At 35.7% G+C, this 23,303-nt stretch overlaps 3 protein-coding genes across 5 annotated transcripts in view; 2 read left to right on the forward strand and 1 right to left on the reverse strand.

The window, feature by feature from the left end:
- Gpat4 (Glycerol-3-phosphate acyltransferase 4) overlaps nucleotides 1–9,919 on the forward strand; it is a 48,718-nt gene extending 38,799 nt beyond the window's left edge. For all 3 annotated transcript variants that reach the window (XM_088231029.1, XM_088231030.1, XM_088231031.1), the window contains 3 exons: nucleotides 2,863–3,003; nucleotides 3,732–3,941; nucleotides 8,553–9,919. In XM_088231029.1, the coding sequence (XP_088087155.1) occupies nucleotides 2,863–3,003; nucleotides 3,732–3,941; nucleotides 8,553–8,640 (439 nt within the window). In that variant the 3' untranslated portion in view covers nucleotides 8,641–9,919. The remainder of the gene's footprint in view (nucleotides 1–2,862; nucleotides 3,004–3,731; nucleotides 3,942–8,552) is intronic.
- Nucleotides 9,920–13,142: 3,223 nt separating this feature from the next.
- On the reverse strand, nucleotides 13,143–16,677 carry mRpL43 (mitochondrial ribosomal protein L43). The gene is made up of 3 exons (XM_088231032.1): nucleotides 16,439–16,677; nucleotides 15,283–15,389; nucleotides 13,143–13,541 (listed from the first exon to the last, which is right to left on the reverse strand). The coding sequence occupies exons 1-3, from the start codon at nucleotides 16,573–16,575 to the stop codon at nucleotides 13,252–13,254; spliced, it is 534 nt and encodes a 177-aa protein (XP_088087158.1). The 5' UTR covers nucleotides 16,576–16,677; the 3' UTR covers nucleotides 13,143–13,251.
- Nucleotides 16,678–17,726: 1,049 nt separating this feature from the next.
- On the forward strand, nucleotides 17,727–23,303 carry LOC148278690 (ATP synthase F(0) complex subunit e, mitochondrial-like). The gene is made up of 3 exons (XM_088231006.1): nucleotides 17,727–17,841; nucleotides 19,311–19,467; nucleotides 22,253–23,303. Exons 1-3 carry the CDS (start codon nucleotides 17,791–17,793, stop codon nucleotides 22,279–22,281), a joined length of 237 nt encoding a protein of 78 aa, XP_088087132.1. The 5' UTR covers nucleotides 17,727–17,790; the 3' UTR covers nucleotides 22,282–23,303.

The following is a 23,303-nucleotide window of genomic DNA, read 5'->3' on the forward strand; positions in this document are numbered from 1 at the left end:
GAAATAAGTCAATTTTGAAGTAAAATTGTATTCCGACATAACTGTCAGATTACGAGAAACGAGCGGCTAGATGCAAAAATAATCTCGCTAGGTTCTGTCCTATAGTTAGAAAGTTACCACTGTAAAAAAATATTGTAGATATTATATTTTTTCCATCTGTTTAAGTATCTTTCTGAGAGAACGTATCGAGAGCCGGCTTTGTAATCGCTACCTCGGTAGATAAATGATGACGATCGTTAAGCATATCGTTTTGGCGATGGTCATATAAAAGTCATATAAAAATCATGTTCAAGCGAGCATTTGTAGCATGAATTGGGATTTATCGGAGTTTATAATCGCTTTGAAGTGAGCACTTTTGATATATCAAAGAAGCCTATTTAAAATATAAACGAGAACTATTTTAAATGTCAATGACGTAAGGAACGCGGACTAATTTGAAGCGGGATTCAATTTAATAAATTTGTAAAAAATTGGTTACTGGGTTTAGGTCGAGAAAAATCGGAAAATGAACTCAAAAACATGCTTAAATAATAAATGAAAGATTGAAGGGAGACGCAGTGCAGGTAGAAGGCGCATCTCTTGGCTTAAAAACTTGCGCGACTGGTTCCATTGCAGCACTCAGTCCTTGTTCAGAGCAGCTGCCAATAAAGTAAGAATCGCAATGATGATTTCCAACCTCCATCGGGGAGAGGAACCATAAAAAGAAGAAGAAGATTAATTATTATTGTACAACTGTATAGTAAATCAACTAGTGGGTAGTCATGTAGTTGTTTATTTTTGTATAAAAATGTCCGCCTTAAAACTGGTTGTACCCAGTTAGGCAGACTAGACACGATCCAGAGAAATCTATTACTTACGAGGGCGGATTGATAATGAAGATACCTAGCGCTAGATGGCAGCACAAACACAAAAAAGATTATTTTTTCCGAATTGCGATCTGTCAAACGGCAGCTGTTAAAATGTCCCCCAAATTCATCGATTAGTTTATTTGTTGTAGTCGTTTGAAGTAAACAACTTTTGTGTTTCTTGAAAAATGGAAAAAAGCGAATTTCGTGCAGTGATTAAACACTATTATTTGAAAGGGAAAACGGCGAAAGTGACAAAAGAAAAGCTCGATAAACATTACGGTGAGTCTGCTCCGTCAGATTACATGGTCAAATATTGGGTTGCTGAATTTAAACGCGGCCGAACGAGCACTGCAACAATACCATCAACAGGAAGGCCAAAAGAGGTGGTTACTGAAGAAAATATCAAGAAAATCCTCGATATAGTTATGAATGATCGCCGAGTGAAGTTGCGTGAGATTGTTGAAATGGTAAACATCTCATGTGAACGTGTGTTCAACATTTTGCGTGAACATTTGCATATGAAAAAGCTATCGGCAAGATGGGTGCCGCGTTTGCTCAGTGTCGAACAAAACGAGTTCGAGAGACCACTTCGCAGCGGTGTTTGGACATGATAAAGCGTAATCCTGTTGATTTTGGCGTCGATTAATAACTGTCGATGAAACGTGGGTGCATCACTATACACCTGAAACCAAAAATCAATCCAAACAATGGGTGGAAGCCGGTGGAAGTGCTCCGAAGAAGGCAAAGGCAGTGAAATCGGCTGGCAAGGTTATGGCCACTGTATTTTGGTATGCATTCGGAATATTGCTCATCGAATATCTCGAAAAGGATCCACAATCGCAGGAAAGTATTATCGTCCATTATTGGATCAATCGAATGATGCAATCAAGGAAAAACGACCACATTTAAAGGAGAAAAAGTGCTCTTTCTCCGAGACAACGCACCGGTTCACGCAGCATTAGATACGATGCTAAAATTACGTGAAATACACTTCGAATTGGTTGATCATCCACTTCATAGTCCAGATTCAGCTCCTAGTGACTTTTCCCTGTTTCCAAACTTGAAATAATGGCTCGCAGGAAAAAGATTCAGCTCAAACGAAGAAGCGATACCGAAACTAACGCGTATTTTGAGAGGTTCCCGAAATCGTATTATTCAGATGGTATAAACAAGTTGTAATATCGTCTTACTAAGCGTGTCGAAGTAAAAGGAGACAATGTTGAGAAATAAATGGTTTTTGAAAAAAAAAAATGTTTTTTCCTACTTAGGTAGCTTGATGAATTTGGGTTACATTTTAACAGCTGCCGTTTGACAGATCGCAATTTGGAAAAAAATAATATTTTTTGTGCTTGTGCTGCCATCTAGCGCTAGGTAGCTTCATTATCAATCCGCCCTCGTAGATCGCGGCAAATTATTTCCACTTTTATGACAACTTTTTAAACCATCTTTTTCATGACTTTAAATATTTCTATTATGTTTTTACCATAGCCATTCGATGATATTAAATTTCCAAACGTTTGTCAACTGCGTATCATGATTTGTATAAGTCAATGTGAGGTTTTTGTTCAAATGCAAACTGAGATTAACCCTAAAAGAAGACACTTAAACAAAAAGATCAATTACACTGCACCTGCTTTGAATTTAGGTACAGACAATAATTTATCGTTTATTAACTGTTTATCTGTTTATATTATTCATTCGCCACCGCGCGCGCCGCGGCATCATTATTACGGCATAATTTTGGCTTTTTTGACGCATCCAACGAATTCCGAAAATTTTTAAGCGTAAAACCGGGGTGATGAAAAACGTTAATTGTGGGGAATATTTGTATGAGAATGTGTGAAGAAAAATGGGTCCTGAACATTTCGGTGTGAAAAGCGGGAAAATATAAAAATGAGGAGGTTTTACTGTACTTATTTTTCGACCACTGCTTACAATGGAGGAAGCAAAATTGTACACTAAGAGGTTGCACCCTCGAATCTCTGTTCCCGTATGAATTTAAGTCATTTTTCAGGTTAAAAGAGCACGTGTCCGATCCTAACAACCCTCCCATCCTGATATTCCCCGAAGGCACTTGCATCAACAACACCTCGGTCATGCAGTTCAAGAAGGGCAGCTTCGAAGTCGGCGGCGTCATATATCCCGTCGCCATCAAGTGAGTGCGATATAAATTAATAGTATCTTCTAAGAGCAACTTATGTTTGTATTAACATATTACAACAGAGATGAAGAACATTTAAGAGAAGGTAATATAGAAGTCTAAGCATCTGCAGGGCTTATGACCTGTCAATGGCTGGTTTCAGTGGCCACTTTACACACTGTGTAACATTCACCATTCTGCCTATATTTGAACATCTATATTCCTTCAATTCTTTCATCTGTTGATGCTTGTGAAGTTAAAGAGCTGAAACCTTTATTTATGCGGGTGAGATTCATCCAATTGAATTATTTCACCTACATACTAGACTAGGCAACGCCTGAAAATGTTATTTTTTCAATTTCTATACTTCTTCATGGACCAGGTAATTTATCAACAATATTTTGAGTTTGTCCAAATTTTTTTAGACAAGAACTGGATTCAACACCCTGGGGAGCTGTTTATATTAACATATTACAACAGAGATGAAGAACATTTAAGAGAAGGTAATATAGAAGTCTAAGCATCTACAGAGCTTATGACCTGTCAATGGCTGGTTTAAGTGGCCACTTTACACACTGTGTAACATTCACCATTCTGCCTATATTTGAACATCTATATTCCTTCAATTCTTTGTTGTTTTTAATACTTATTTTGTATGACTGTATGTTTACTGAATAAAATAAAAATAAAAAAAAATATGAATATACCCAAGTTAATGTCTATCGTATAACGTCCGTCTCCAGGTACGACCCGAAGTTTGGCGACGCCTTCTGGAACTCGTCCCGCTTCTCCATGCTGCAGTACCTGTACATGATGATGACCTCCTGGGCCATCGTCTGCGACGTGTGGTACCTGCCGCCCATGCACCGCCGGCCCGCGGAGGGCGCCATCGAGTTCGCCAACCGCGTCAAGGCCGTCATCGCGCGGCAGGGCGGGCTCGTCGACCTCGTTTGGTGAGTGCCTGAAGCGTAAGACTGACCACCTTACCTTCACCTGACGGATGACGGATGCCGAATTTTCTGCACCCTTGTCCACACCCGGTAGTCTACGAGGAGGAATGATTTTTTTCTGGTTCTATTTCACACGCACATCTGTGTTTTTTGTTCGCCCAAACATGGATTTTTAATTTATCGATAAAATGTATTTATATATACGCCCAATGGGCATTTTTAAGGACATATTTATAGATTGAAAATTGTTAAAAAAAAGTAGAAAGACACAATGGTATATAGTAGACTCGGAGAGAGGTGTTTATAATTGAATTTGATTCAGTGATCGTTTGAAAGAAGACAACTTGTTATCAAAGCAATCAAGACTGGTATGTTTGTTGGCAGACCTGAGAATTCTGGGCATAGGGGAATGGAAACCATACTTCGTTCTATGGTCATCGGTATGAAAGAGTCAGTTTTGTCTGAGGTTTCTAGTTGGGATATTTAATTTTTTTATTTTTTTATTTAAATCTTAAAGTAGGGCACACATATCATACATATTGTTATGTGTGTTCTAATAATAACATTACAAATATATTTAATTTATAAAATTTTTATCACATATGTCTTGACCATTATTTTAAATTTTGATATGTTTTTTTCTTCATAAATATTTTTTTCCATTTCGTAATACTTTTTAATTGCTTTAAATAAAATGGAATTTTGTGACTTTTCCTTTTTCCTAAATGGAAGTCTAATTTTGTTCTTTTCTCTAGTATTGTGATCGTGTTCACGCTGGTTCCGATCAATTTTTTTCCAAAATTCTGTTTTTTTATTAGAGTTTATAATTTTATAAACAAATATCATTGTATTGTAAAATATTCTTTGTTTATATGTTAATAATTTCATTTCATTTACCATCGACTTTACCCTCGTGTATCTGTTTTTTTTCAAAATGATTCTAAAGGCTTTATTTTGTAATACAGTTAGTTTATCTATGTTTTCTTTGTTTGATAAAAATAAAATGCTACTACAGTAGCTAACGTGTGGTTCAATAATTGCTCTGTAAATAGTTTTGCAGGAGTCCTTATCAATAAATCTTCTGATCCTTCCCAAAGTTGATATTGTTTTTGCAATCTTATTTATTACCATCTTAGCGTTTTGGTGAAATGTAAGTTTTGAATCCAACATTACACCTAAATATTTAATTTCAGTGACTTCATTAAGTTTTTCATTTTCTATTACAATTGATGGTGTAATTTCTATTCTTTTGTTTCCTATATTCATATATTTACTTTTGTTAACATTTAATTTTAATTTATTAATTTTTAGCCACAGTGATACACTATTAAGATCATGATTTAGTCTGTCCATAATTGTTTTATAATTTTCTCCCGATATATATATTAAGGCATCGTCTGCAAAGAGTCTTATTTTTGAATATTATAATGTTTCGACAATATCATTTATGTATATAATAAACAAAACCGGTCCGAGAACCGATCCTTGTGGTACTCCCAATGAAATTTTGAGGGGCTCGGAAATTTTATCGAGCTCAGTAGTTCAGGCGCATCAAAGAGTGAGTTGAGAATTTTAAATAGGACTAGAACGTCTGATTTATTTCGACGGTCTCGAAGAGAAGATATATTTAAGCCAGTTTCTAACTCATTATACCTATATTGGTCTCCGGATAGGCCCAATCTCCCGAGCCCATCTTTCTCAAAAATCGATGTTGAACTGATTCAATATTTTTGATGTGAACATCGTAATATAACATTCTGGATTACGCTGATGTTTCCACGACTGATTTAAGCTGTGAGCATCTCGATAAACTTGAACGACTTCAGAATACATGCATAAGGTACATTTTTGGTCTTAGGAAATATGACCACATTTCTGATTATCGAAGGCAATTGACAAACAACAACAACAACAAGCCATCACGCCGTTTCCCCGTAGGGGTAGGCAGAGAGGATAGAACGCCATAACACTATCTTGGCATACAGACCTCGCTTCCTCTACATTCATACATCTTCTCATGCACGCACGCCGATTATTCCTACTTTTGACATGTCCATCTTCAAGTATTTGATGGACTCGATCGTGCCATGTCTTTCTCGGTCTTCCTCGTTTTCTGCATCCATCAACATTTGCATCGTAGATCCTTTTAGTCGTTCTTTCGCTGTCCATTCGCTCTACATGTCCGAACCGACGCAGCGCCCCTTTCTTGATTCTGTCGATAATGCGTGTCTCAGCCTTGCACACTTCGCGGATCTCGACATTTGTGCACCTATCATACATCGTTTTGCCACACATTGGCCTGAGGGATCGCATTTCGACAGCATTCAACCTACTTTCATCATTATTTTTCCAATTCCATACTTCGCTCCCATACATTAGAGTTGGAACTAGATCTCCGTTGTGAACTGCTAGTTTAGCCTCCTGCGATAAACATTTGTTTGCCAAAGTAGATTTTAGTGAAATGCAAAAATAGTGTAATGAAAAAAATGAAAAGGCAATTGAAATGGCTCAAAATTAGACTCACTTCTGTTCAATGTACTTTATAGTCCTAACGCTCCTATATACCTGCGTGAAAAATTTCAACGCTTATCAGTTCATGGTTTACCTCTTCGTTCTGATTCTCGAGGAACTCTCTTAATACCCATCCACAATTCCTCTTTCTTCTCTGACTCATATAGTGTCCATGCGGCTCCACTGTGGAATCATCTCCCAACCACCATCAAAGATGTTACTACATTATCTCTGTTTAAATCACGTCTGAAGAAACATCTCCTTTCTCTTCCTTAACCTCTCCTCCTTTCCTCTTTCCTGTTTTTTCCCTTTTCCCATTGAGTCATAGTTTTTATTTAAGGTCATTTATAAACAAATACATTTATATCTATGTTTATATATTTTTAGCTTTTTAATTCACAATGTTTAGAGTATGCACAAATGCTTGCAGACTGGCTGGATTTCCTCCCTAGGGAGTTGTTCATATTTAAATTTACCGCAACAGAGAGGGAAAACATTTTTGAGAAGGGAATATGGGAGTCTAGGCATTTACAGGGCTTATGACCTGTCGTTGGCTGGTTTAAGTGGCCACTTTACACACTGTGTAACATTCACCATTCTGCCTATATTTGAACATCTGTATTCCTTCAATTCTTTCATCTGTTGATGTTTGTGAAGTTAAAGAAGTTAAAGTTCTCTTAAATGTTCTTCATCTCTGTTGAATCCAGTCCTTGTCTACAAAAATTTGGACAAACTCAAAATATTGTTGATGAATTACCTGGTCCATGAAGAAGTATAGAAATGGAAAAAATAACATATTCAGGCGTTGCCTAGTCTAGTATGTAGGTGAAATAATTCAATTAGATGAATCTCACCCGCATAAATAAAGGTTTCAGCTCTTTAACTTCACAAACATCAACAGATGAAAGAATTGAAGGTATATAGATGTTCAGATACAGGCAGAATGGTGAATGTTACGCAGTGTGTAAAGTGGCCACTTAAACCAGCCATTGACAGGTCATAAGCCCTGTAGATGCCTGGACTTCTATATTACCTTCTCTTAAATGTTCTTCATCTCTGTTGTAATATGTTAATAATTTGTTGGTACCATTTTTTTTATACTTATAAGTATATGTAAATATAATTATTTTTTTGTTTAAATTCTTTACAAGTAATTGACAATTTGCTTTTTAATTCAATTACTTTTCTTATATCCATATATATATTTTTTTATTTATTTACAATTTTAAAAAACCCGTTAGGGTTACATTAGAAATTGTATATTGTCTAGTCATTTTATGTCTCGTCTAGTCTAGTTAGTTCAGTCATAATGTGCTTTTTCAGATTGATTTTAAATTTGTCTCCATTAAAAGTTTTCAAGTAGTAAGGTAGGTCGTTGTAGTGTTTAAGTCCATTATGTAGTATTTTTGACTGCCCTGTGTTTGTCTTTGCTTTTTCAATATGATAGTGTTGTTGTTGTCTGGTGTTATATTTGTGTATGTCAGCATTTTTGACTAATATTATGTCGTCGTCTTGTATGTTTCCCAGTGTTATTTTGTGCACAATTTTAGTCAAGTAGTTTATGTCAAACTGGTGTGTTTTTTTGTACAGTTCAGTCGTAGAGGTCAGGTAGGGTAGGTTGTATGTTAGTTTAAGAATTTTATTTTGTTGTCTTTGTATTCTTGTTATGTCTGTCTTGTTGCCAGTTCCGCAGAAGGCGATCATGTAACTCAATTTACTTTTGACATAGGCTTCGTACATTGTAATTTTTTCCTTTCTTGGTTTAAAATCTTTAATTTTATTTTATGCTTTTTATTGTTTTTACATGTATACAAAAAAGCGTTGTTTATCTTTTATATTTTTACTTACTAAGTTTTGTACTTACCTGTATATTTTTTGTAAATGCCCCTCGGGCGTATTGTAAAATTAAATAAATAAAAAATAAAAAAAATAATTTTTTGCAATAATATTCTATTTAATATTTTTTTTTAAATATATTTTTATTTATTTGAGATTTTTACAGCTATTACATAAATAATATGGGGTCAAATGAGGAAGTTATTTGTAAATAGACTGAATAAAAATAGCGTGCCGTTCGTTAATTTGTGAATTTTTTTCTTACAGGGACGGGCAGCTGAAGAGAATGAAGGCGAAAAAGGAATGGAAAGAGATGCAGCAAGAGGAGTTCAGTCGGAGGCTGAAGGGGGAGTAGGACGCACTCTGTTGGTCTCCCGGTCTCTTTCTCGCACTGTACAAAACTGGAAACGGGGGACAGGGACGGGCGCGATCACTCTTCACTGTATATACGCCGCTAGCTTCATACACCGTCTGTATCATATGGGGGACGTCCGTCGTACTTTATATAGGGGAATGAGATACAGGTCAACTTACTGGGGAGGGGGGAATCGGAAAGAAATACAGGTCAAATTACTGGGGGTCGGAAAGTAGATTCGAGTACGGGTCGTGGAATGGGATGGAATTAGGATGGAATTAGAATCAGTTACGGGTCAACTTACTAGGGAGAATGGGAATTGGAATCAGATACAGGTCAGCTTGCTAGGAAGGTGAAAAATACAGTCTGATCCTACTTATTTAGTCCTTAAAATATAGCGTGATTAAAATGACAGCTGTTAAACTGATGTCACCAGTGATCTGCAAGACGTGTTGTAATCTTACACCTTTTTACTACTCATATTTTTTAAATTTCATTAATGCAATAAACTTTTTTGGCAATTTTTAAAATGTGTAAATGGGGGCTAAATTTCTAACTGTCTATGCGCTCTGCAGCTGCAAGACGTCCTGTAATCTAGCTCCTATCTGTTATAATTTTTTATTGATCTTAATTGAAAATGAGGAACTAGAATCCCAACCGTCCATGCGCTCGGTAGCTGCAAGGCGTACTGGGATATTTATTAATTGTACAGCGCCTTTGAGGTGATTTTCACAAAAATGGCGCTATATAAATTATCCAACTATATATATATAGCTGTCAAACTAATTTCATTAGTGATGGGAAATTACTGATCACTGATCAAATCGATTTTATCAGTTTTTTCATGCAAACATGAAACTCTGTTTCCGAAAATTGATATAAAAACGCAAAAACAAGCCTATTATAGTGCGCTTAAGACAATTATTCACCAAAAAATAAGACATTTATACTTTTTTCATGAACAACATCAAATGAATTAGTTTTTATTCGATCGATTTACATTGATCAATTTGTCCCATCTCTAACGTTTTTGCAAAATGATGTAACCTTGTAAGAACATCGTTAATAATTAGTTTTTTATTATATAAATAAAACACGAGTGATACTTTAATCCACAAATTTGGAATATCCAGTGACCGGTTTCATCGCTTTCGCGACATCTTCGAGACTGGTATCTTTATTAAAAAGTTAAATGTATTTATACAGAACAGAGGTAAGGATACATAATTCAAAGTTATATGTAAGTAAATTAAATAAAGTTATTTTTATCTTAAGGATTATTATCAACAAATTTTCTATGGGTTAACTAAAATTTTCTATGGGTTAAATAACTTTATTTAATTTACTTACATATAACTTTGAATTATCTATCCTTACCTCTGTTCTGTATAAATACATTTAACTCTTTAATAAAGATACCAGTCTCGAAGATGTCGCGAAAGCGATGAAACCGGTCACTGGATATTCCAAATTTGTGGACTAAAGTATCACTCGTGTTTTATTTATATAATAAATTACAATGAACTTCCATCAAGAATTTTCACTTACAAACTTAAATGTTAATAATTAGGTTTAATTTTTATTTTTTTTAAGTTTTAAAGCTGATTTGATTCATTCATGTTGATTTATATGTCAAGCATTGTATTAAAAAAATAAATGAACACGCCAGATACAAATGATGTTTCGTGTGTCAATATAAATCACTCCTTAGACGTCACTACAAAGTTACGTCGTCACTTTTGCTGACAACTGTCAGTCTAATCGAGCTTTGTTTTAAGGACTACAGGAAAATGGGAATTAGAATCAGTTACGGGTCAACTTACTCGGGAGAATGGGAATTGGGATCAGACACAAGTCATTATTTGTACTTTATGTAACAGAGGGGGGATTAGGAACATACACGAGTCTACTTATTCCTTAGCATTCCATTGTGTCCCCCGAACGAGAATCAAAAGCACGCAGAAGTCACCATTTGTACTTTTTAAAAAAGGGAATCGGGCACAAGAGATTGTTTTTATAGAACGGGAATTAGAATTAGATACAGGTCAACTTACCAGGAGAATGGGAATATTAAAATAATATCGCACCCCCCCGTCAAAAGTGCCACAAGTCTAAATGCGTCAATCCAAAAAAAAAAATTACTTGGAAGATATTGACATTAACAATTTTTGACCACAGATCAATTTAAAACAATTTACTCTATGTAATGAAAAAGGTCCAAAATTTTTTATGCATCATTATCAGCTCCAAGTTTCGTAATTTTGAAATTACCCCGCGTGTGACGTCGCATGCTCTCTTCGGTGAGTTGTCCTGATTGTTGAGTTGGCTTCCCGCAAACCGGTGATCTATCGCAAAACATTATTTGATTCAGAAGAGCTTGTGACGTAGTTTATTTTGATTAATTTTTCATACAATTAAATGCTCTTATTTTCAAGAAAACATTTTTATATCCAATTTCCCTAGGCACTGAACTTCCACATTGTATTGACATTGTTATCATATATTTATCAATACATTTTAGAGAAACTCGGCCGTACAATTCAATGCTCTAATTTTTACCGTGCGTTTTTATACAAAAATTTCGTATTACGGAATTGCAAAACATTATATGTAGATAAATATCACTTCAGAGTGACATTATCCACTCTGTATGCGGTTGTTATGAACTTTTTAGCTATGGCAGTTTGGCGCAGTGTACTGCATTCTGAATTCTTTTAAATATCTTATAGCACCCTTGACGGGGGCGGAGTGCGATATGTGGGTCGACTCACCGGGGGAATAACCAGACAAGTCATCCATCTTACTTTGCGTAAAAGTAGGCTGAATTAGGAATAAGACAAATCATCCGACATACTTTAGTTTGTATAAAAAATTACAAAAATGCATTGAATATGTTTAAGTACTTTTTTTATTTAAATTGTAAAATATTTTGTTTTAATTTATTTTAAATATAAATATATTTTTTTGAGTATCTGTGTTTTTAATTTAAACCTCGAAGTTTGACGCCGGCCTAAAATGAACACAAATATAATGGCAAAATTCTATACAAGAACAATTTTAACAAGTTTATTTAATACACAAACTTCAATCTGTTTTCAATGCAGCGGCGAGGCTTATTACGGGAGTAAGCAAATATTATCACATCTCGCGACATCTTCGAGATTTGCACTGGTCAAAAGCCCAGAGAGAATAAAATACAAGCTGTGCTGGACAGCATTCAAATCCCTTCATGAAATGGCTCCGAAATACCGATCGGAGCTTTGTATTAGGGAAAATACATGGCAAAGAAAATCTACTCTGAGGTCAGCATTTGATTCGGGGAGAAGAAAACTTGTCGAAATCCGGCGCTCCCCAAACGCCAGATTTGGAGATCGCGCTTTTGCCGCCGCCGGCCCCTCTGCCTGGAACCGATTGCCTTCAAACTTGCAAATCATCGACAGTCCCAGTCAGTTCAGATCCCAATTAAAATCCCACTTCTTTAGACTATCATACCCTCAATTTTAAATCTGGAATTTATTATATAAATAAAACACGAGTGATACTTTAATCCACAAATTTGGAATATCCAGTGACCGGTTTCATCGCTTTCGCGACATCTTCGAGACTGGTTTTTTAATAAAAAGTTAAATGTATTTATACAGAACAGAGGTAAGGATACATAATTCAAAGTTATATGTAAGTAAATTAAATAAAGTTATTTTTATCTTAAGGATCATTATCAACAAATTTTCTATGGGTTAACTAATGAATTGATATAATGCTATTTTAATGAGTTTAAGTATTTTATTTTATTTTTGGTGTCTCATCCTTCGTGAGTGTGGTTTTATAAATAATGATTTCTGAAAAACAAAGGGTAAAAAGTCATTAGTAAATTAAACTCATTAAAATAGCATTATATCAATTCATTAGTTAACCCAAAGAAAATTTGTCGATAATGATCCTTAAGATAAAAATAACTTTATTTAATTTACTTACATATAACTTTGAATTATGTATCCTTACCTCTGTTCTGTATAAATACATTTAACTTTTTAATAAAGATACCAGTCTCGAAGATGTCGCGAAAGCGATGAAACCGGTCACTGGATATTCCAAATTTGTGGATTAAAGTATCACTCGTGTTTTATTTATATAATAAATTACAATGAACTTCCATCAAGAATTTTCACTTACAAACTTAAATGTTTTAGATAAAATAATTGTTGTTTTTGTTAATAAACTATTGTTATTTCAATGTATACTTATGTTACGCGTTTGCCTACCATGCAAGAGGTCTCGGGTTCAATTCCCCAGATGGTCGAGATTGAAAATATATTTAAAAATGTGTTTTTACACCAGAATGTTTTTTAATCCCAGGACTGGCACCCGAAGCGCAAGACTGATCATCGTACCTTCATGTAGTAAAAATGATCGAGATACGCTGGAGTTGGTGAACCAATGCAGTCCCTATGCACTATTAAGTGTGGAAAGGAAATTATGATACTTATGTTAAACGCTATCCATTTCTGTTCTAGTTTGTTAATCTTAATAATTACATATTGTGTAAAACCCAGTCTTCCGTCCGACAGTATTTTGACAAACTCAAACATTATACATTATTGAACGCGGATGCTACTGCGCGAATATCTTCTTCAGCTCCTCCGGCACCGGGATCCCCTGTTCCTTCGCCAGCGCCTCCAGCTTCCTCATGGCCGGGCTGTGCGTGCTGCGGCGGGGGGCGGTCCCGTCGGCCAGGTTCTGGCGGGGCAGCCAGGGGCCCTGCACGGACGGCGCGCCGGTGGCGGACGGCTTGCGGCAGCGGAGGGCGTCGTCGCCCGGGGCGCCGAGGAGGTTGTTTATCCAGCCGCCGACCTCTCCGCGGTCTTTGTTGTTGAGGCTGAGCCATTTGCGGTCCCCGTTCACTAAAAATAAAGGGAATGAATACCCCGGACTATCATTTTATTAGACCCTTTGTGGAGCAGTGGCCAACCAGTCGATCACGACAGGGTTATCCATTGAATAATGACACTTTTGAAATGTCCTACAAACTTTCACAAACTTATTAACTTTGAAAAAAGAAGAACATTAATAAACCTCATTTTCCCGTACAAAATTATTAACAGTCTTACTGATTTGTCCCAGCTCCTAAATAAAATTCAAATTAACTGTCCATCACGTGCCCTACGAAATCACCCGACCTTTCGAATACCTAGCGCCAATACGAACTATTGTCAGAATTAGTTTTAACACAGATCGTGTGCCACTTTTGACAGCTTTTTTAACCATATAGATATATATCATACAGGATTACTTAACACTTTACAACAGAGATGAAGAAACAATAATATAGAAGTCTAGGCATCTACAGGGCTGGTTTAAGTGGCCACTTTACACACTGTGTAACATTCACCATTCTGCCTATATTTGAACATCTATATTCCTTCAATTCTTTCATCTGTTGATGTTTGTGAAGTCTAAGAGCTGAAACCTTTATTTATGCGGGTGAGATTCATCCAATTGAATTATTTCACCTACATACTAGACTAGGCAACGCCTGAAAATATTATTTAATCAATTTCTATGATTCTTCATGGACCAGGTAATTTATCAACAATATTTTGAGTTTGTCCAAATTTTTGTAGACAAGGACTGGATTCAACTCCCTGGGGAGCCGTTTATATTAACACTTTACAACAGAGATGAAGAACATTTAAGAGACGGTAATATAGAAGTCTAGGCATCTACAGGGCTTATGACCTGTCAATGGCTGGTTTAAGTGGCCACTTTACACACTGTGTAACATTCACCATTCTGCCTATATTTGAACATCTATATTCCTTCAATTCTTTCATCTGTTGATGTTTGTGAAGTTAAAGAGCTGAAACCTTTATAAATAAATAAAAGAGTGGCCACTGAAACCGGCCATTGACAGGTCATAATAATTAGATGAATCTCACCCGCATAAATAAAGGTTTCAGCCCTTTAACTTTACAAACATCAACAGATGAAAAAATTTAAGGAATATAGATGTTCAAATATGGGCAAAATGGTGAATGTTACACAGTGTGTAAAGTGGCCACTTAAACCAGCCATTGACAGGTCATAATAATTAGATGAATCTCACCCGCATAAATAAAGGTTTCAGCTCTTTAACTTCATAAAAATCAACAGATGAAAGAATTGAAGGAATTTAGATATTCAAATATGGGCAGAATGGTGAATGTTACACAGTGTGTAGAGTGGCCACTGAAACCAGCCATTGACAGGTCATAATAATTAGATGAATCTCACCCGCATAAATAAAGGTTTCAGCTCTTTAACTTCACAAACATCAACAGATGAAAGAATTGAAGAAATTTAGATGTTCAAATATGGGCAGAATGGTGAATGTTACACAGTCTGTAAAGTGGCCGCTTAAACCAGCCCTGTAGATGCCTAAACGTCTATAGTACCTTCTTTTAAATGTTCTTCATCTCTGTTGTAGTATGTTAATTATGTTCTTTAATAATATGCATGCTTCCACTTTCTATTATGTTGTATCCTCATAAAAAATAGGGATATGTTGTTAATGATTTATTTTTTTGTAATACATATCTTTAAATGAATAAATAAAGAAAATAAAGTTACAGGCTAATTTAAAGTAAGGACATTTGCAATACGTACAGTATTCTCCTACCAAGACGGGCGATCGATGTCTCCTCGGTTTGACATAAACGGCGACGCCGGGCTGATCCCTGGCAAAGTTTATGAGGTCGTTTTCCAGGAATTCCCTGAAATTAAAAAAAAAAAAAAATTAAACAAGCCGCTCATCCAGTGCAACGACAATTATATTTTTTTTCAAAATCGTGCGAAGTATGCCACTAGTCTTTAAAATATGTGTTTTATCCTGTGCAAAAACTTTTGCTGATAAAATCGATTTGATCAGTGATCAGTAATTTCCCATCACTAATGAAATTAGTTTGACAGCTGTCATTCTAATCAAGCTATATTTTAAGGACTGTATAGTAGGCCAATTTAACAGGTCACATTTGACATTTGTCGGTTTTAGCTTCATAGTCAGGTGACCTGTTTAAAAACATTGAATCGATTCGGACTTCAAACATAATATATTTATATTTTATTTATTTCTTAATGAAATCATACAATCTTTATATAAAACAAGGTACAAAAGAATAATTAAAAATTACAGATTTCACACTAATTTATTATGAATGCAGGAGAGGGGAAAAATAATTGAATTCTAATAAAGTAAAAATATAAATATTGATTTTTTTTATAAATCTTGGGTATAGGGAAATTTATGTTTTTATAAAATAAAAAAATATATTAAGCCAAATATTAGTATTATAATTTTTTGTAAAAGGCACATTTGCCGTTTATAACAATAAAATAAATAAAAAGTCAGACCGCCTTTCACCCGAGGGTTATAAATATAAATTATTATTTTAAAATTAGAGCAGAATGCAAGGCTGAGTTAAGCATTATCGACAAAATTAAGAAAGGTCTTTTGCGATGGTTCGGTCATGTGGAGCGAATGAATGATGAAAGAACGGATAAAAAGATTTATGATGCGAATGTGTCCGGTTGTAGAAGTCGAGGAAGGCCGAGAAAGACATGGCATGATCAAGTACAACAAATTCTTGAAAGTGGTCATGTGAAAAGTCGGAATAATCGACGTGCGTGCATGAGAAGATGTATGAATGTGAAGGAAGCGAAGGAAGTGTGCCAGGACAGAGTGGTGTGGCGTTCTATCCTCTCTGCCTACCCCTCTGGGGAAATGGCGTGATGGTTAGTTAGTTAGTTAGTTAATTTAACTCACCGCACGCCTCGACTGGAACCATGATTTTTACAAAATTTTATCACGATTCTCTGCAATTGACACACGTGTCTACCGACGCCGTTCTCCAGCGGAGCTCTCAAGAAGCCGGACTGCAAAAACAAGCGGGAGTTAGACATTCTGCCGCTATTTAAGCGTCCTCTTGATGAAATTAAACCCAGTAACTACGAGCTCCAATTTGAGGTTATGCAATTGTTAAAAATAAGGTAAAACGTCAAATTCTGGGATTCAGTGTTGCCATCAATAACTTTAGTATAAATTTTCTTCTTCTTCTTTGTTCATTTGCTTTTTCACCTTCCTACCTACATACATGGAACAGATCAATATCAAGAGCGATGTTGTTCCGCGTAGCGCTAGCCCTTCCTACGGCAGGTTGGTCCTGTTTATCGGAATATGAAACAATCTGTGCTGACGCTGTTTTTGGTAATTATCGGGAACATACAAACCAATGCTCGTCATAATCTCAAAATTATCGATCATACCGCGCATTCGCAACATTCACCATTCTGCCTACGTTTAAACATCCACATTTCCTCAACTCTTCCATATGTTGACTTTTGTGAAGTAAAGGAGCTGAAACCTTTATAACGCGGGTGAGATTCATCCGGCTGAACCAAATCACCTACTAAAACAATTTTCCAATTTTTATACTTCTTCTACCAAGTAGTTAATTCAACAATGTTTGAGTACGTCCAAATGCTTGCAGACCGGCTGGATTTCCTCCCTAGGGAGTTATTAATATTTAATGACGGATCATAAGCCTTGTAAATGCCTAGACTTCCATCATATCACGACGTTTCACCGTAGGGGTAGGCAGAGAGGATAGAATGCCATATCACTCTGTCTTTGCATACAGACTTCGCTTCTTCTAATTTATGCATCTTCTCATGTACGCACGCCGATAATTCCTACAACAATGTTAGAGTATGTCCAAATGCTGGCAGACTGGCTGTATTTCCTCCCTAGGGAGTTATTCATATTTAAATCTATTGCAACAGAGAGGGAAAACATTATTGAGAAGGGAAGGTTTCAGCTACTTTACTTCACAAAAGTCAACAGATGGAACAGTTGAGGAAATGTGAATGTTTTAACATAGGCAGAATGATGAATGTTACACGGCGTGTAAAGTGGCCACTTAAACCAGCCAATGACAGGTCATGAGCCCTGTATATTCCCATATTCCCTTCTCAAAAATGTCAATAAATTTAAGTATCTACCTATGCATAATTTTTATGATTTAAAAAAAATACTCTTTACTCCTGGTAACATCGTTATCGGCCGCCTTCGCCTAGGTTTTTGTCAAATTTTCTGGGCAATTCTAAATTTTCGTAAAAATGTCCGACCTACCCTTGGGACCCCCCGTCCGCGTCTCGCCCTTAATCAGAGTAAGAAATAAATGTTATAATCTGCTACCCTTTCAATTAAGAACGTCGCCGTCAAAACCTTGCAGTGTACCATTTTAGGTTATCTGCGAAACGTCATTATGTAACTGAATAGTTTTTACAAATTTTAGCCGATACTACCTTCTACCATCACGCCGTTACCCTCGGGGTAGGCGGATAGGATGGACCGCCACACACGTCTATCCTGACATACGTCCCTAGCTTCTTCCACATCCGTACATCTTGTCGTATGTGCCTTTCGGTTGTGTCCGCTCTTGCCATGACGAGACGTTCTTTCTCGCCGTATATATCTGTTTCACCATTCTTTTGCCATCAATTTGTTCTACACGACGGGTCAAGTATAGCGTGTAAGCCCTCTAATACATGACAGTGAAAAAATTATCGTCTTTGAATTTCCTAGAGTTTTAACCATCTCAGTATCATTAACAAATTACAACAGGGATGGAGAATACCTTACACTGTGTAACATTCACCATTTTGCCTATGAGAAATCCAGTCTTTTGTCTATGAACATTTGGACAAACTCAAATATTGTAATGAAACCAACTGGTCCAAGAAGAAGTTTAAAAATTGAAAAATTGTTTTCAGCCGTTGCCTAGTACGGGAAATAATTCAGTCAGATGAATCTCTTCGCAACAATAAAGGTTTCAGCTCTTTAACTTCACTAAAATCAACATATGGAAGAATTGAAGAAATATGGATGTTCAAACATAGGCAAAATGGTGAATGTTACACGGCGTGTAAAGTGGCCACTTAAACCAGCCAATGACAGGTCATAAGCCCTGTAAATGCCTTGACTTCCATATTCCCTTATTTAAGGTATTCTCCATCCCTGTTGTAATTTGTTAGAGTATGTCCAAATGCTGGCAGACTGGCTGTATTTCCTCCCTAGGGAGTTATTCATATTTAAATCTATTGCAACAGAGAGGGAAAACATTATTGAAAAGGAAATATGTAATGCGTTACGCAGTGTGTAAAGTGGCCACTTAAACCAGTCAATGACAGGTCATAAGCCCTGTAAATGCCCGGACTTCCATATTTACTTTAAAAAAAAAAAACAATTTTTAAGTAATGCATTTGCTACTTACACATAAATTGTGATCCTATTCTGTTTGTTTTTGATCCCAGCTGTATTTCTAAACTTTAAAGTTTAAAGCGACACAACACGGCATAGTTGAATTCAAATCAGGAGTTGCATACTGAGCGACGTCTACAAAGAAACTAATGGGTCAAAACGTAAAACTACTCTTTTAAGAGTAGTTTAATCGCCTTCTGTTTGATGCGCGTATGCGGTTTCTGGACTATTCTTGATTCTATGTTGGGCACCATCTATTCTCACTAGAACAGATTGTTGTCACCGATAATAAATATAATTTGTATCCGTCTCTGGTTATTATTGAAGAGACTCTGGCCGATCCCACGACGTTTATAAATATTATTTATTTATTCAGTTCGGTCGATGGAGCTTCTTAGGACTCGGCGTGGCCTACGGAGCCTTCCACCAGAACCGCTTGGCCAAGCGTGAGGTCGGCATCCGCGCCGAGGAGGCCCGTCTCAAGGTCATCCGCGACGCCAAACTCGCCGAGGAAAAGAAGAAGGCCGTAGAAGGTAATCGCCGACACCATATACCTATTATTTCAATTTTGTATGATTTTTATTTAGAACCTTCGCTGGTCTTTCACAGATTTCAAATCTACACCATTTAGACTATATTTAAGTTTGGGGTTTTTTGAGCCGATATGAAGAACTGTATATATATATATATATATATAGTTGGATAATTTATATAGTGCCATTTTTGTTAAAATCGCCTCTAAGGCGCTGTACAATAAATAAATATCCCAGCACACTTTGCAGCTACAGAGCGCATGGACGGTTGGGATTCTAGTTCCTCGTTTTCAATTGAGATCAATTAAAAATTATAACAGATAGGAGCTAGATTACAGGACGTCTTGCAGCTACAGAGCGCATGGACAGTTAGCGATTTAGATTTACACATTTTAAAAATTGACAAATAAATTAAGCGTATTAATGATATTTAAAAAAAATATGAGTAATAAAAAGGAGTAAGATCTTGCAGCTACTAAGCGCATTTACAAAAATTAGGTATTTTAAAGTTTATATATTTTATTTATTTATATATATGCCCAATGGGCATTTTTATGGACACAGAAAATTATTATAAATAAAGTAGAAAGACAGAATGGTATATAGTAGACTCTGTGGGAGTGGAAGCGGGAGAGAGGTGTTTATAATTGCATTTGATTCAGTGATTGTTTGAAAGAAGACAACTTGTTATCAAAGAAATCAAGACTGGTATGTTTGTTGGCAGACCTGAGAACTCTGGGCATAGGGGAATGGAAACCACAGTTAGTTCTATGGTTATCGGTATGAAAGAGTCAGTTTTGTCTGAGGTTTTTAGTTGAGATATTTAATTTTATCGAGCTCAGTAGTTCAGGCGCATCAAAGAGTGAGTTGAGAATTTCAATAGGACTAGAAGGCCAGATTTATTTCGACGGTCTCGAAGAGAAGATATATTTAAGCTTGTTTCCAACTCATTATACGTATATTGGTCTCTGGATAAGCCCAACCTCCAGCCTATCTTTCTTAAAAATCGATGTTGAACTGATCCAGTATTCTTGATGTGAACATCATAATATGGAGACCAGATAGCAGAGGAATAGTCTAGGTGCGGGCGAACCAGGGAACAGAAGAGAGCTTTAAGGGTATTGATATATTTGAAGTCAGCTGTGCTTCTGTTGATAAATCCAAGGAGTTTTAAGGATTTATTGATAACATGTTCAATATGAGTTGTAAAAGAAAGTTTAGTGTGTTTAGTAATATATGAAAGCTAGATAACCAATCATCGTGCAGCTACAAAGCGCGTTGACGAGTGGAATTCTAGCAAAGTTAAAATGATATCAATAAATTTACAAAATGTAAATGTAAACATAGAGCATAGTAGAAAATTTGTCAAGTGTTCATGTCAAGAAGTAAGCAGTAAAAAACTAAATAAATAAAGCACTGTTTCAACTCCATGGTTAAGGCTGTAGTCAGTAAACGAACGCAAAATTAGGAAATCATACGATTTTTCCATTTTAAAATGAATGTTTTTTTTAATTGCGCAATAATAAAAAAAACATAAATTAGATAAAAATAATATTTTTTAAAGGTATTTCTGTTAAAAAATATACTTAAAAATTTTATGCAAGTAAAATATAATTAAACGATGTTTGATTATGTCCAAATGCTTGCAGACTGGCTGGATTTCCTCCCTAGGGAGTTGTTCATATTTAAATTCATTTCAACAGAGAGGGAAAAAAATTTGAGAAGGGAATATGGAAGTCTAGGCATTTACAGGGCTTATGACCTGTCATTGGCTGGTTTAAGTGGCCACTTTACACACTGTGTAACATTCACTATTCTGCCCATGTTTGAACCCATGTAGTAACATTAATATGAAGTATCACAAAAGTCAACAGATGGAAGAGTTGAGGAAATGTGGATGTTCAAACATGGGCAGAATGGTGAATGTTACACAGTGTGTAAAGTGGCCACTTAAACCAGCCAATGACAGGTCATAAGCCCTGTAAATGCCTAGACTTCCATATTCCCTTCTCAAAAATGTTTCCCTCTCTGTTGAAATGAATTTAAAAATATAATTACTTTAGACCGGCAAATTACGCCCTTTCAAATTTAGACTAAACTTGGGTATCTGGGATCTCAACAAAGACTAAGTATTGAACAAAAATTTCGTGTAATAATTTGAAGATAATACATTTAACATTAAAGTGGCCGCGGCCAAATTTTAATTTTTTGTTTTTGAAATAAAATACAAGCATTTTAAATCACGTACATTTTTGTGACATTCGCCTTTATTTCTACTCAAAATTATGCCTTCGGTAATACTTTAAAAAAATTGAATGCTTTAGTTGAAACCTTTTTGTATAGGATTGTATTATCTTTTTTTGGAAAAAGAAGATAGTTCTGGTTGTAATATTCAATTTAAGACAATATCTTATTGACTTTTTCTTCTTTCTAAAGCGATTAGGGCTGGTCTGGAGGTCAGTCTTCGTTTTACCCGACAAAGGGAAATGGATGTCCGAAGAGAAGCTTTTGTAAACAGTAGGTAGATACCGTCGGCGTCGCCATGTGGCCCACTGGCTGCTTGGTGATTTCTGGAAACGCACGTGTGTTACTGGGGGATTATGCCCATTGTTCCAGCGACTTGTGTCCATTTTGGCCCGTATTATTTGTTGTATGAATTGTACATTTTTTAACATTGAGTTGGATTTAGGTTGTGTTATTTTTATTATTTTTGAAAGCTGCGACATGCATTTTCCGTAACATTTAAATGCATCACTTAAAAACTTAATTATTTTTTATCTTTCAGAGGAAAATCGGCTAATCGCTGCCCTATAGTGGAAGAGAAAACTCACCTTTTCAAAAGAAAAAATGCACTGGACCCTTTGAAATTCTTTCAACAAAAACAGAAAAAAACCTTTTTTTTATAACTCATCTATGTGGTCAAGACCTCAATTATTGTATTTCGGTTTTGAAAATGGAATTTGGAACGTTTTACAACTGTCAGTTTGACATTATTTTGAATTTATTGTTTTTCAACTGTTTTTAAGAGCAATCGTTATTTAAGAATACATTTCTTTTTTTAAATTATGTTATTGTATCAAAGAGGAATTCTGTGTAAATTAAAAAAAATATACATACTGTAGGCTAAGATTAAAAAATTGTTTCATTTGCAATATATCTTTATATATATAATTCTTCTGTACGTGTGATATCACTGAACTTCTCCTAAACGGCTGAACCGATTGTCGTGCGGTTTTCAGCGAAATGTAGATCTTTGCGCTGCGCGTGTTTGTAGATATTCAAATTTCCAAAGGATGTAAAAAAAAAGTTAGAAGCATAAATCTTTTTTTCATCGACGCACCAGGGCTGCATTCGACGAGAATGCATAGACAAAAAAAATGGAAAGATGTAGTTTTTTTTGTGATTAAAAAAAGTTTGTTTTTGAATTTTTTCAAACAACATTCGCTTTTTATAAATCCCAATCAGATTCTTTTTCATCTATTGAAATTCGAATTTCTTTTTACTGGATTTTTGGTAATACTAAAATAATATTAACTGGCATTAACCCTTAGACTGCTAAACAACGATATATCGTTGTTGTTAATCCCTATCATAAAGTTCTAACTAGACTGATGCTGACGTCATAATCCCCAAAAGGGTAAATGAATTCGGGAACTGCTTGTTGCACTTAACCGTCAGTGGTATAAAACATTTTCAAAACATACAAATGACTTATTCGACGAGTTATTATTCAGTTTCGTACCTATTTCAGCCCTACGGAAAATTAATACAAAAAATGTTTTCTTACGCGCGGTAAAAATTAGAACATTAAATTGTACAGCAAAGTTTCTTGAAAA

Source organism: Micrasema longulum, unplaced genomic scaffold (genome assembly GCF_059751315.1).
Source record: "Micrasema longulum isolate JH-2025_06_02 unplaced genomic scaffold, ASM5975131v1 h1tg000842l, whole genome shotgun sequence".
NCBI classification, from domain to species: Eukaryota; Metazoa; Arthropoda; class Insecta; order Trichoptera; family Brachycentridae; genus Micrasema; species Micrasema longulum.